Source organism: Oncorhynchus mykiss, chromosome 19 (genome assembly GCF_057628025.1).
Source record: "Oncorhynchus mykiss isolate SJ-2025 chromosome 19, ASM5762802v1, whole genome shotgun sequence".
In the NCBI taxonomy this organism is placed as follows: domain Eukaryota; kingdom Metazoa; phylum Chordata; class Actinopteri; order Salmoniformes; family Salmonidae; genus Oncorhynchus; species Oncorhynchus mykiss.
The window spans coordinates 15198737-15212364 of NC_143040.1; the positions used below are offsets into that span (position 1 = coordinate 15198737).

The 13628-nt window shown below is 40.3% G+C and overlaps 1 protein-coding gene across 1 annotated transcript in view; it reads left to right on the forward strand.

The window, feature by feature from the left end:
* LOC110534570 (zeta-sarcoglycan) overlaps nt 1–13628 on the forward strand; it is a 319301-nt gene that overhangs the window by 230714 nt on the left and 74959 nt on the right. Inside the window, exon 3 of the mRNA XM_090210223.1 lies at nt 10784–10885. Coding sequence (XP_090066349.1) covers nt 10784–10885 — 102 coding nt within the window. The remainder of the gene's footprint in view (nt 1–10783; nt 10886–13628) is intronic.

A 13628-nucleotide genomic window follows, 5' to 3' on the forward strand; every position in this document is an offset into this window, starting at 1 on the left:
AACATGTATCGTATAACACTCATACTGTACAGTACTGTGAGGGTTCTAGTTCTCATCAACATGTATCGTATAACACTCATACTGTACGGTACTGTGAGGGTTCTAGTTCTCATCAACATGTATAATATAACACTCATACTGTACGGTACTGTGAGTGTTCTAGTTCTCCCTCTCTCCTGCATTTGACCACAAGTTCTCATCAACATCACATCTTATTTCTTCTCTGGTGATGCATCTTGGAAAGTATCTTCTGGAATGTCTAAAACCAACCTGCAGACTTCAGGAGAAGTGTCTCCACACCCTGTCAGTCTTCAGGAGAAGTGTCTCCACACCCTGGCAGTCTTCAGGAGAAGTATCTCCACACCCTGTCAGTCTTCAGGAGAAGTGTCTCCACACCCTGACAGTCTTCAGGAGAAGTGTATCCACACCCTGGCAGTCTTCAGGAGAAGTGTCTCCACACACTGTCAGTCTTCAGGAGAAGTGTCTCCACACCCTGTCAGTCTTCAGGAGAAGTGTCTCCACACCCTGGCAGTCTTCAGGAGAAGTGTCTCCACACCCTGGCAGTCTTCAGGAGAAGTGTCTCCACACCCTGGCAGTCTTCAGGAGAAGTGTCTCCACACCCTGGCAGTCTTCAGGAGAAGTGTCTCCACACCCTGGCAGTCTTCAGGAGAAGTGTCTCCACACCCTGGCAGTCTTCAGGAGAAGCGTCTCCACACCCTGGCAGTCTTCAGGAGAAGTGTCTCCACACCCCGCATTCATGGCTTCCAGTAAGGACATCTGGTCATGTGGATGGTGGTCATAAACCTTCCACCTCCATGCAGAGAAAAACAATGGGGTTTAGGAAGGGGGAGAATAGAGGCAGGAATAGTACTGACATCCTGGGATGTGCAGCAAACCAGTCTGACTGCACCAGAGTGGTGGAATGCCACATTATCCCACACAACAACGACGGTAGGGGAGTTTCTGGCCCCTCTCTCCTCCGCTGGTACAAGTTGATTATGCAGGTCATCCAGAAAATTACTGAGCCTCTCTGTACTGTAGGGGCCAATGAGTGGTTTGTGTAACAGCAAACCATCTTTGGACAGTGCTGCACACGTTGTGATGTTAACTCCTCTCTGGCCTGGGACATCCACTCTCTGTCCAATCACATTTCTTCCCCTGCAGCGCGTTTTTGCCAGGTTGAATTCAGCTTCATCCACAAAGATGAATGTATATGCAGTTTGCCTGGCTTCCATCTCCATTACTCTCTAAAATACAGTAAATCCATAGTTTTACAGTACTTTACATTATGCATAGCTGTGTATGTACCCTGTTGGGTTGTTGAACAGACATCTTACCTGGACATATTGATACCGGACTTCTTTCACACATTCACCGTTTCTCTCAAAGGGTACAGTGTACAACTCCTCCCTCCTTATTTTATGTTTCTCTAGGACTCTGGCAATTGTTGTTGTGCTGACCATATTCACATTCCCAACAGTGATATTGTCTGCCAGCACTCTGTCCCGAATTTCCTGCAGTTTTATTGCATTGTTGCCAATTACCATGTCAACAATGGCAATTTCCTGCACATCTGATAATATTCTGCCTCTCCCTCCTGTGGGAGGCAACATTGGGATCATACTGAAACACACAAACCAATCAATATATTTCAAAATGTCAGTACATGTAAAAATATGAACATACTGTATTGTACTGTAATATGTAGTTCACTTATCATTGAAGGATGCACATCTCACTGGGAAATTCATACTATTGATGAAACTGTTGAACGCTGCAGATTTGGTAGCACCCAAACTTGTTAAAGATTCCCATTTGGGAATCAACCCTCCCACGTTCAGCTGAAACGGTGGCGCATGGAACGCAAAAATATTCTTAGAAATATTTAACCTCCACACATTAACAAGTCCAATAGCTCAAATGAAAGATAAACACCTTGTTCATCTAGCCAGCAAGTCAGATTTCTAAAATGTTTTACGGCGAAAACATAGCACATATATATGTCAAACCACCACCAGACACAGCTCATTTGAATAGCCAAAACATGCAATCAACAAACGCAGGATTAAAAAATAAATAGTTCACTCTCCTTTTGAAAATCTTCATCAGATGACAGTAATAGGACATGTTACACAGTAACATGTTTTTTTTTTTCTCAATAATATGCCATTTATATCCATAAATGTCCATTTACATTGAGTTCACGTTCAGAAATTACTCAAAAATGTCCGCAGGAAATCTAGGTAGCGCGGCAAGTTAACGTAAATAGACATCATAAACTTTGACTAAATATACATGTTCTACATATAGTTAGAAAGATACACTGCTTCTTTATGCAACCGCTTTGTTAGATTTATTTTTAACGTTACAGAAATCGCACACTATTCAATATGCTGAGACGGCGCTCAGATACAAGCTACATTTCTCCGTAATGTTGGAGTCAACAGAAACACAGATTTCAGCATAAATATTCCCTTACCTTCGATGGTCTTCGTTCAGAATGTTCTGGAAGGCTTCATACTTACCCAATACATCGTTTGGTTTCAAGTCTTGCGTCTTTGTATTAGCTACTGCTAATAACATCAGCTGAAATGCACCCAAAATGTCCTCTGGTCCGGAAAAGTTGCGCATCAAAACTTCAAAATTACATATTATATGTCGACTAAACAGGTCAAACTAAGTGCAGAAGCAAGCTTTATGATGTTTTAAACACACAAAACAAACTTCAATTCAATCGGCCATCGTCTGTCCTTCTCTTGAGTGCTGGAACAAAGGAATGGCTGGGACCAATTCGCGCCACAACGCACAACCTATTTTCTCGTGGCACGCACTAATTTCACTCCCATAGGGCCAATTCTCGCGGGATTTGAACGATTTAAAGCTCTACTGAATGAGGACATCTAGTGGAAGACATATAAAGTCTCCCCAGAATCATAACTGGTTGGGAAGGGTGGGGGCGATGACGTCAAAGTTGCTCCAACTTTCATGACCACAAAAACTAGTTTGGAAGAATGCCTGCCCTGTGAGTTCTGCTATACTTACAGACATAATTCCAACGGTTTTAGAAGCTTTAGAGTGTTTTCTATCCAATAATAATTATTATATGCATATATTAGCAATTTTTGACAGATTTCTTTTTCAGTTTACTAGGGGTACCCAATCTCTCCAAAGGGGGCATATGTCTGCCATATCCTTAACAGGTTTTAAGCCGGCCACTCTCAAAGAAAGACCATGGTTTACAACATGGTCAATAATTGTGGCCCTTGTCTCATCAGAGACCACCGCTCTTGGTCTTCCTCTCCTTTGTCCTCCACACATTCTCCCTCTCCCTGCCACTCTTCTATCCCCACCAACCTGTCTTCCTGGATCCATGTTTCCAAAATAAATCATTCCGATGTCATCCTCTTTTGTCTGTTTGGAAACTGCAATCAGGTGTGTTTAGAATTATTCTGCTGAGATTTTATATATGTTTCAATCTGCTTACTGCAGAAATGCACGACATTTGCCGTCATTCTGTTTTGAATGTGTTTTTAATCAACAGTTTTGGAAACAGTCTGTTAGCATTTGAAAACATGTTCTGCAAATATATAGTTTAACAGGTGGTGGAGTATGAATGAGAAAATATACAGTCAGCCACCAATTGTGGACAGGTGTCTTTTTATACTGATAACAAGTTCAAATAGGTGCCATTAATACAGGTAACGAGTGGAGGACAGAGGAGCCTCTTAAAGAAGAAGTTACAGGTCTGTGAGAGCCAGAAATCTTGCTTGTTTGTAGGTGACCAAATACTTATTTTCCACCATAATTTGCAAATAAATTCATTAAAAATCCTACAATGTGATTTTCTGGATTTCTTTTCTCATTTTGTCTGTCATAGTTGAAGTGTACCTATGATGAAAATTACAGGCCTCTCTCATCTTTTTAAGTGGGAGAACTTGCATATTGGTGGCTGACTAAATACTTTTTTTGCCCCACTGTATATATCTTTTTTTGGGGGGGATTTCGGAGAATGTGGTCATTGAAAACATTTTGTGTGAAAGCAATGAAAAAGGATTCACAGTTTGGTCCACATACACTTCTGTTTCGCTGACTGTGTGAAGAGTTTTGACAATGTCAATTGAATGAAAAAAACTGTAACATGGACTCGGTACTGGTACCCCGTGTATATAGCCTGTGTATATATTGTGTATATATCGTTACTCATTGTGGATCTATTATTACTTTTATTATTAGGAGTCTTACTTTTCTACCTTTTCTATTTCTGCATTGTTGGGAGCACGTCCCATTAGTAAGCATTTCACTCTTAGTGAAAGCATTCACACTACTACCAAGCAAGTGACGAAACATTTGGTTTGGGACTAATAGATTCAACTTAATTAAGTTTATTTAATTTATAATGTAATATATTCAACTTAATGATGTTGATTTAATTTATAATGGAATAGATTCAACTTAATTAATTTTATTTAATTTATAATGGAATAGATTCAACTTAATGACGTTGATTTAATTTATAATGGAATAGATTCAACTTAATGAAGTTTATTTCATTTACAATGGAATAGATTCAACTTAATGAAGTTTATTTCATTTATAATGGAATAGATTCAACTTAATGAAGTTTATTTCATTTATAATGGAATAGATTCAACTTAATGACGTTGATTTAATTTATAATGGAATAGATTTAAGTTTATTTAATTTAGAATGGAATATTTATTTACCTTTATTTAACTAGGAAAGTCAGTTAAGAACAAATTCTTATTTTCAATGACGGCCTTGGAACAGTGTGTTAACTGCCTGTTCAGGGGCAGAACGACAGATTTGTACCTTGTCAGCTCAGGGGTTTGAACTTGCAACCTTCTGGTTACTAGTCCAATGCTCTAACCACTAGGCTACCCAATTAAGTTTATTTAATTTATAATGTAATAGATTCAACTTAATTAAGTTTATTTAATTTATAATGTAATAGATTCAACTTAATGATGTTGATTTAATTTATAATGGAATAGATTCAACTTAATTAAGTTTATTTAATTTATAATGGAATAGATTCAACTTAATTAAGTTTATTTAATTTATAATGGAATAGATTCAACTTAATTAATTGTATTTCATTTATAATGGAATAGATTCAACTTAATTAAGTTTATTTAATTTATAATGGAATAGATTCAACTTAATTAATTTTATTTAATTTATAATGGAATAGATTCAACTTAATGAAGTTTATTTCATTTATAATGGAATAGGTTAAACAAGTTGTTTGAGAAACGGAGGGTTACGTGCCTCTACACCTGCATTGCTTGCTGTTTGGGGTTTTAGGCTGGGTTTCTGTACAGCACTTTGAGATATCAGCTGATGTAAGAAGGGCTATATAAATACATTTGATTTGAAATTTGATTTGGTTAGAGCTCATTTATTCACCTACATACAGTTTATTACTATATACAGTTTATTAGGTACACCACCCCATTCACCAAAATGGTTCGCTCCTACTGAGTGTATGACTGATGGCCTGTAAAGGTCCAGTGGAAACCGTACTGAAGCCGAGGCATAGTTGAGTTTATTCACCTACGCGCAATATAGCAGGGGGTACACTCTTACCCTACGAGGTCTGGAGCATGCTGCTTTTCTGTTCTAACTGATAATTCATTGCCCCCACCTGGTGTCCCAGGTCTAAATCAGTCCCTGATTAGAGAGGAACATTGAAAAATTGCAGTGGAACTGACTTCAAGATCCAGAGTTGAGGGCAGAATAGGATCGATCAATACACAATATAGGTGAATTAATGAGAAGTTTTCAGCCTTTGTACTTTCATTACGTGTATGACATGAGACTGTAATAAAACTTGGTCCACATATTGAAGAGGCTGGGGACTCGAGAGGGAAAATGTAAGAGAACTAATAACACTTCCTGTCTTCTCTCATAGACTATCTGGCTTTATTTGAAATAGTCCTGTAACGAAATGTGCTGCGTTAGATAAGCATTCTGGGAGGGCCATCCAAAGCTTCCCGAGGCCCAGCCACAAGGGGACCATGCAGGCTTTCAGGAGCTTTAAGTTAGCTACTGAAATTATGCCTTGGCTTCAGTACGGTTTCCCCTGGACCTCTAGAGGTTACCCGTCATTTTGAGAGCGAGAGAGCGAGAGAGCGAGAGAGAGAGAGAGAGAGAGAGAGAGAGAGAGAGAGAGAGACTCCATGTGTGCGCTGGCGAGTGCAAGGGGATTTGATTCGTTCCAATAAACTCCAGTGTGTGTCTCTCTTGTTGTGTGTTTGTGGGAAGGTTTTATATTGCAGTCCTAGAGCAGAACAGCTTTTCTCTCATCCCAATCATTGCACTGTAAAACATATTGTGCCCCTTTCACTTTAAAAAAATGTAGGTAACTATTTGCATCAGCTTTTTAAGTAAATCCAACAAGGAGGATCTTTTAAGTATAATATACTTCGCTTTTAGTGTATTACACACTCAAATATATGAAGTGCAAACAACTAACTGGATTTTAAACTTAATTTTATCAGGTTCAGAAAATAATTATTTTTATTGACCTGCTTAAGTCCTTCAGGTCCCAGAACTAATGTTATACGTTTGATATACTTAATGTAATCAGTTACAGAACTAATGGTATACGTTTGATATACTTAATGTAATCAGTTACAGAACTAATGTTATATGTTTGATATACTTAATGTAATCAGTTACAGAACTAATGTTATACGTTTGATATACTTAATGTAATCAGTTACAGAACTAATATTATACGTTTTAATGTAATCAGTTACAGAACTAATATTATACGTTTTAATGTAATCAGTTACAGAACTAATATTGTACGATTCATTTGCTGAATTTACTCAGTATCATAATTGATATTCTATGTGTTATTTACAAATGTTTTTCTCTCAGTTACTTGTGGTACTCAGGTTAGTAAAATGTATTTAAATTGGGTTCCTACTACTCAAATATATACTCACAACTATACTTAAAAAGCTGATGCAAATAGTTACCTCAATATACTTGGGATAATTTACTACAAATGATTATTTCTATACAAGGGAATATGCAAAAAGAAGCAACAGTGTTCAACTTTAAACTTCCACACCTTTATTTTGAATGAAATAAATGTGATCATTTCTTCAAACTTCAATCTCAAATTGCCCCTTAAACCCTACTCCTTAGACATTCATATTTTGTAGTCTGTAAGCATTCTGGGTATAACTCCACCTTGCCTCCTAAAGTTACATCCAGATAGCTACACCTGACTACAAATCATTTTAGATCTTCACAACTGCATAAAGTTTAGGTGATAGTTGGGATTAGCACTTTGACCTCACATCTTGTACAGTTTGGCAAGCATTTTCTGGTGGTCTGTGCGCCCTTTAACATCAAAGCAATATTTTACCGTAAATTAACAATATTTTAAACTTAAATTAACGATTTGTCTTAATAGACTTTACACAAAGCACAGTATGAACTTTAGCTCAAATACAACCTCATTCTAACTGTTTTAGATTAATCAAAACATGGGTTTTCAAAACATACATTGCACATTTGTTACAAAATATATGCCAAATTCTCCCTTAAACCTCACTCCATATCCACCTTGCCTCCTTAGGTAAAGTTACAGCCAGATAGCTGCACCTGACAAATAATCTCAGATATCCACTAGTGCATATGGAGTCATTTTTAAAACAAAGCTGTTTTTTAAACAGGAATGGACGATGTCTCTTATGACTTCACCTGACAAAGAGCATCATGTAAACTGTAGCTCCTATACCACCTAGCAACTAGCTTTTCAGTTTACTGAGTAGGGTTTAGACCACAGTTTGTGAGTGGCCCTTTGAGAGTTCTCATAGATATCTTTAGATATCTCTGAAAACAAGTAACTTCATCTTTAGAGCTTGGACCCGTGGGGAGGTCCTGAGATCATCAAGTTCCAAGAATACTTTTTGGAACACCTCAAAGGGGTACCTTAGATTTAAGCCATAGATGAGGCCCATAAGCAATGTACATGACCGTGTAACGCTGGGAATACCAGCCAGGACCTCTGCTCCTTCGATGCAGATCCCATGCTCTATATTCTGGTGCAGATCCTTCACAGTGAACACATTCATCACATGCTGAACGAGGTCCTCTCGGATCATGGTGTCGTCAGCATCCTGAGTGAAAAAATTAAGAAATAACAGACTAGGCTACTAGATTTCGTCGAAAATATGTGTAGACAGATCCAAGCTACATTCCAAGTTATAATTTGGTCCTTACCTGCTGCCTGGTCATTCCAGAGGAGAAAGATCAAGCTGTTCAAGCACAATTTAAGTTCAGAACTTGATCTAGCATGTCAGTCCAACACAATCATTTGAACGTCATATTTTTAAGTTGTTGTTTGTCAAATTTCGCAGCATATTAGCTTGGATTTGTGTTTGCAAATGCCAGTCTTTTACAACACATATAAATTAAGTATTATATTCAAAAATGTAAGTAAAACTAGAAACCTATTATTTTAAGTAAAAATCATAGATTTTCTTTTGCAATATTTACCAAGCCCGTGGGTCATCTTTTTACAGTGTGGAGAGCGGCAGCCCCTTAGAAGTGGAATAGCTCTTATTGTAGCTCAGAGGCAACGTGAGCTGACATTCTAATACAACACGATGTTTAGGATGCGTCCCAGAAGGGGAAGTGATGCGGAAGGAAGCTCTCCAAGAACTCTGATGAAAGTCAATGCGTTGATTTCAGACGCTGACAAGGCATTGCTTCTACGTTGGCACTGAAAGGTCAAAATATTTTCCCGGCAGAGAGGACACACAAACAAACTCGTATCTATGTCTCCTCATTTGTTCATTTCTATACGTCCCTCCAGCTCTTTCTCTTTTCTCTCTAAACATTGTTGGCACGGAAGGTTGAGTGAGAAATTCAGCCGAGAGAGAACATTAAAACCTTCCCTGAGAATGTTTTCCGTGGCCATCCATCAAGTGGAGGAGGGAGTATTATACTGTTCACTATAACCTTGTGCCAGGGATGGGATGTGAGCCCTAATGGCCGACTCCGCCAGTTAACCTCGCTGCGCTGGGCGATACAACATTATCAGCTTGACTTCTACTGAAGGACTCGGTAGAACACAGTCACACACACACACAGACAGACATGTAGATAATCACTCTTACACACACACACTTACACACACTCTCACACACGACGTGGATGGGGAAATATGTCATTATAACACAACATGGGAATCCAATATAACAGAGAAGGACATCATTATCCAAGGCCTCTGTTACTACAGAATTCCCCATCATTCACATCCCGGAGGAGTGTCTTCATTATCCTAAAGTCGCCTGCTTCCCCCCAGGATTCCTGAAGACCTTCGCTGTTCCCACCACTGTTGACACTAAGCTCCGCCTCTGCCACGCTAATCAGACTGATTTCATACGGCGTGTCTGGAAGGCTAATAGAAGTGACTTTGGCTGTTAGGTATGTGGTTAGCGTAGCTCTCTCTCGCTCTCTCTCTCTTTCTCTCTCCGTACCTGCAAGGCTCTCAGGCAGACGGCATTAGTGTGTTAGCGGCGCCGCGGCGCCTAGCCAAGGGGCCTGTTCTTTTTCTGACTTTTGTGTTCCCTCAGATTGAACACCATCCTGCCATGAGAGAGACGTTAATGTCTACAACCTGCCACGTCAAATCAAGGCCCCATGCCGTCGCACGCCGCCACCATCGCTAAACACTGTCAGGGGTGACGGGGCTAGACGAGAGAACGAGGGTCTTTAGCTAAGCGTTGGCTCGTCACATTAATGATTAATTCTGAATTATTCAGGAATCATCTTTATGTTTTGACGATTGACGGGGGGGCCGTACTCCTGCCTGAGCATGTTCCACCCTTGGATAGTTCTGCATAAATTGTTGGTTCTTTTTAATTCATATTTAAAAAATAAATACATTATTTCACCATTATTTAACCAGGTTGGCCAGTTGAGAGCAAATTCTCATTTACAACTGCTACCTGACTAATATGAGTAGTCGCCTGCAGTTGTGTGTGTGTGTGTGTGTGTGCCTTTTCAAAGATGTGATTTTTCACCTGCATGCAGCTAACAGATGTACAGTATGTGAGGAGATGTGGGTGTACAGCAAGAGTGTATGTGTGTGTGTGTGTGTGTGTTGGGTTTGGGTGTGTGTATTCATGCATGTGTGTTGGGTTTGGGCGTGTAAAGCAATAATGTTTGTATTATAGGAACTGCAGGCGGGTGTGTGTTAGTTTATTGAGGAGCTGTTTCCCTGTTTGACTGGCTTAATCACCATGGGTTTGAGCTACAGAACAGTCCTCAGGCTGATTTAACCCATTGAGTCCTGTTTGTTTCTATCTTTGGGGTGGGCAAGTGTTGTCGGGGGCTGTGTGTGTGTGTGTGTGTGTGTGTGTGTGTCATGTGACATTTCTAACTTGGAAAACGTACAGTACTTTGTTGTTGAAAATGATCCAAATATTTAATTAAAATACAACTTTGGTTCCTTTGGATGTTTTTCTCTCCACTCCCTCCTCTCCTGAACAGTTTCTTCACGGTGACTGAACTAACACTGGTTTTCTCTGTTTCACTGTTTGGACTTATTCTCTCCATTTTGTCTTTCTCTCTCTCTCTCTCCCTTTCCTCTCTCTCTCTCTCTTTTCTCTCTCTCTTCTCTCTCTCTCTCTCTCTCCCTTTCCTCTCTCTCTCTTTTCTCTCTCTCTCTTTCCCCTCTCTCTCTCTTCTCTCTCTCCTTTCTCTCTCTCTCGCTTTCCTCTCTATTTCCCCGTAGGATGGAATGGGTAATCTTCGTGTAACCAAAGAGGGGATCAGGCTAGAGGGTGTTTCGGAGTTTCTGCTCCCTCTCTACGTGAAAGAAATAGAATCCAGAAGGGTAAGAAACACAACTCTCCTCATGTCCCTCATATGTAGCATCGTAGCACCCTATGACTCGCTATGCATGTCATATCCCTCACTAAGACACACCCTTCCCTTGTCATATCAACTGTCATTACTCAGTAGTGGAAGGTTGAGAAACAACCTTCCTTATGTCTCTCATATGAAGTATCGTAACCCCCTATGACACACCATATATTACCTCACTTGCACACATTGTATATAGACTTTTTCTATTGTATTATTGACTGTATGTTTGTTTATTCCATGTGTAACTCTGTGTTGTTTGTGTTGCAATGCTTTGCTTTATCTTGGCCAGGTCGCAGTTGTAAATGAGAACTTGTTCTCAACTAGCCTACCTGGTTAAATGAAGGTGAAATAAATAAATGAATAAAAAATATCCCTCACTAAGCCAGCCCATTCCTCATATCATACCAAGCGTCAGTGCTTACTCATTGTCATAAAGGAGTAGTACAGCACTATGCAATCCCACATCCCAGAGAATCTATCTGGATGCCATGTCCCGTGTAAGGTTCCGTGTAAGGTCCCGTGTAAGGTTCCGTGTAAGGTTCCGTGTAAGGTTCCGTGTAAGGTTCCGTGTAAGGTCCCGTGTAAGGTTCCGTGTAAGGTCCCGTGTAAGGTCCCGTGTAAGGTTCCGTGTAAGGTTCCGTGTAAGGTCCTGTGTAAGGTTCCGTGTAAGGTTCCGTGTAAGGTTCCGTGTAAGGTCCCATGTAAGGTCCCGTGTAAGGTCCCGTGTAAGGTCCCGTGTAAGGTCCCGTGTAAGGTTCCGTGTAAGGTCCTGTGTAAGGTTCCGTGTAAGGTTCCGTGTAAGGTTCCGTGTAAGGTCCCATGTAAGGTCCCATGTAAGGTCCCGTGTAAGGTCCCATGTAAGGTTCCATGTAAGGTCCCATGTAAGGTTCTGTGTAAGGTCCCGTGTAAGGCCCCATGTAAGGGGCACAGAATGATCATGGGAATGGACTTGGATGTGTGACAAATGACCAAATGGGCATCCAATGGAAATTACAATGATAGAAAAATGTGGAGAGAGACAAGGCTGTGATGAGGCACGCTGTTGATAAATATACCCCATGATGCCGCTCCCCTTATCACACACACACACACACTGGCTGCTGTCATGTATAGGTTACTGTGTGTCCTGGGCTGTTGGGAAGGCATTCTCCACATTTGCTCAATGCGTGTGTGTGATGGAGGGGTAGGGTTGTAAAGGCAGGTGCACATGCACATGCTTATTGCTTTACAAGGGAGTATGTGACAGTGAGAGTGTGTGGAGTGTGACAGTCCTGAATACATTACACTGATCTATCTACTCAAAGATCACCTCCGTGTCACGCCATTTCTGGGTGACACAGAGGTCAACACTCCATCAGCCCTGACCTTTGAGGTGAAATGATGGATGATATATTTTATGGGAATATCTTTCTTTGGCCTCCCATTGAAATCCTATGTAGTCGATATCTTACTTTAGAATATTTTTGTTTGCCTACTCATTGAAAGCCTACAAGATATCTTCTTGTATAACATCTTTGTTTGCTCTCCTATTAAAAACTTAAATGGAGGAGACATATTCTTTTTTGAATATCTTTGTTTGCCCTCCCATTAAAGCCTATGAAGGAGATATCTTATTTTAGAATATCTTTGTTTGCCCTCCCATTAAAGCCTATGAAGGAGATATCTTCTTTTAGAATATCTTTGTTTGCCCTCCCATTAAAGCCCATGAAGGAGATATCTTCTTTTTAGAATATCATTGTTTGCCCTCCCATTAAAGCCTATGAAGGAGATATCTTATTTTAGAATATCTTTTTTTGCCCTCCCATTAAAGCCTATGAAGGAGATATCTTCTTTTAGAATATATTTTTTTGCTCTCCCGTTGAAAGCCTATAGAAGAAATCCAGTCATTCTGGTTCTTCTTAAGTGTGTGTAACAAGAGAAGGCACTAATTGCTGTTGAGGAAGTGACTCTGGCTTGTAGATAACCCCTATGAAGGAGCAGAGCTTCCTGTCAATAAATCAAAGAACTCACTGGCTTCTCTGCCGACTCTTCATCTATCATCAGACAAACAGTGTGTGTGTGTGTGTGTGCATATGTTTGTATCTATCCACCACTTGTAATGACACCGTGATCCCTTTCACATCGGGTCTGCACATCAAAGCAAACACTCTTATTTCGAAAAATACACAGGAAACATGCTGAATCTAACAACCCACTTTTCTCCCCTGAGGGCTTGTTGGTGTGTGCCATTTAGTTTATGGCAGTTTTTTGGGTAGTGGGCATGCTTCAGAACTGAGCTAATCTGGGCAGTGTGGTTCCAAATATTATTGGCTAGCGGTGTTAGCCGTGCGATGTTAGCATAAGGCTCCGAAGCCCCTGGTGAGACTGGGTCGCTGGCCTAGGATGTATTTGGGCCGTGGTGTATCCAGTCCGGTGTGGCCCTAACCTGATCTGGGCCCACCAACACAGCATGAGGGACTGGGACTTTGGCACTGACAGGGAGAGAGTGAGGGATGGAGGGAATGAGGAAGGAAATGTATTTTGAATATGCGCTGGAAGGGTTTGTGCGGTTTGTTTTTCCATTGCAGAGCCAAACAAACAGAATTTACAATTTGGTTCGATCACTTTCGGTTTGACAAATAAACCTCTATGATATATTGTTTAGGGTTTTCTTGCCGCTAAAGCTTTAAAATGACTCTAGGTTTTTCACACTTGGATTGGAAGCCTGATTG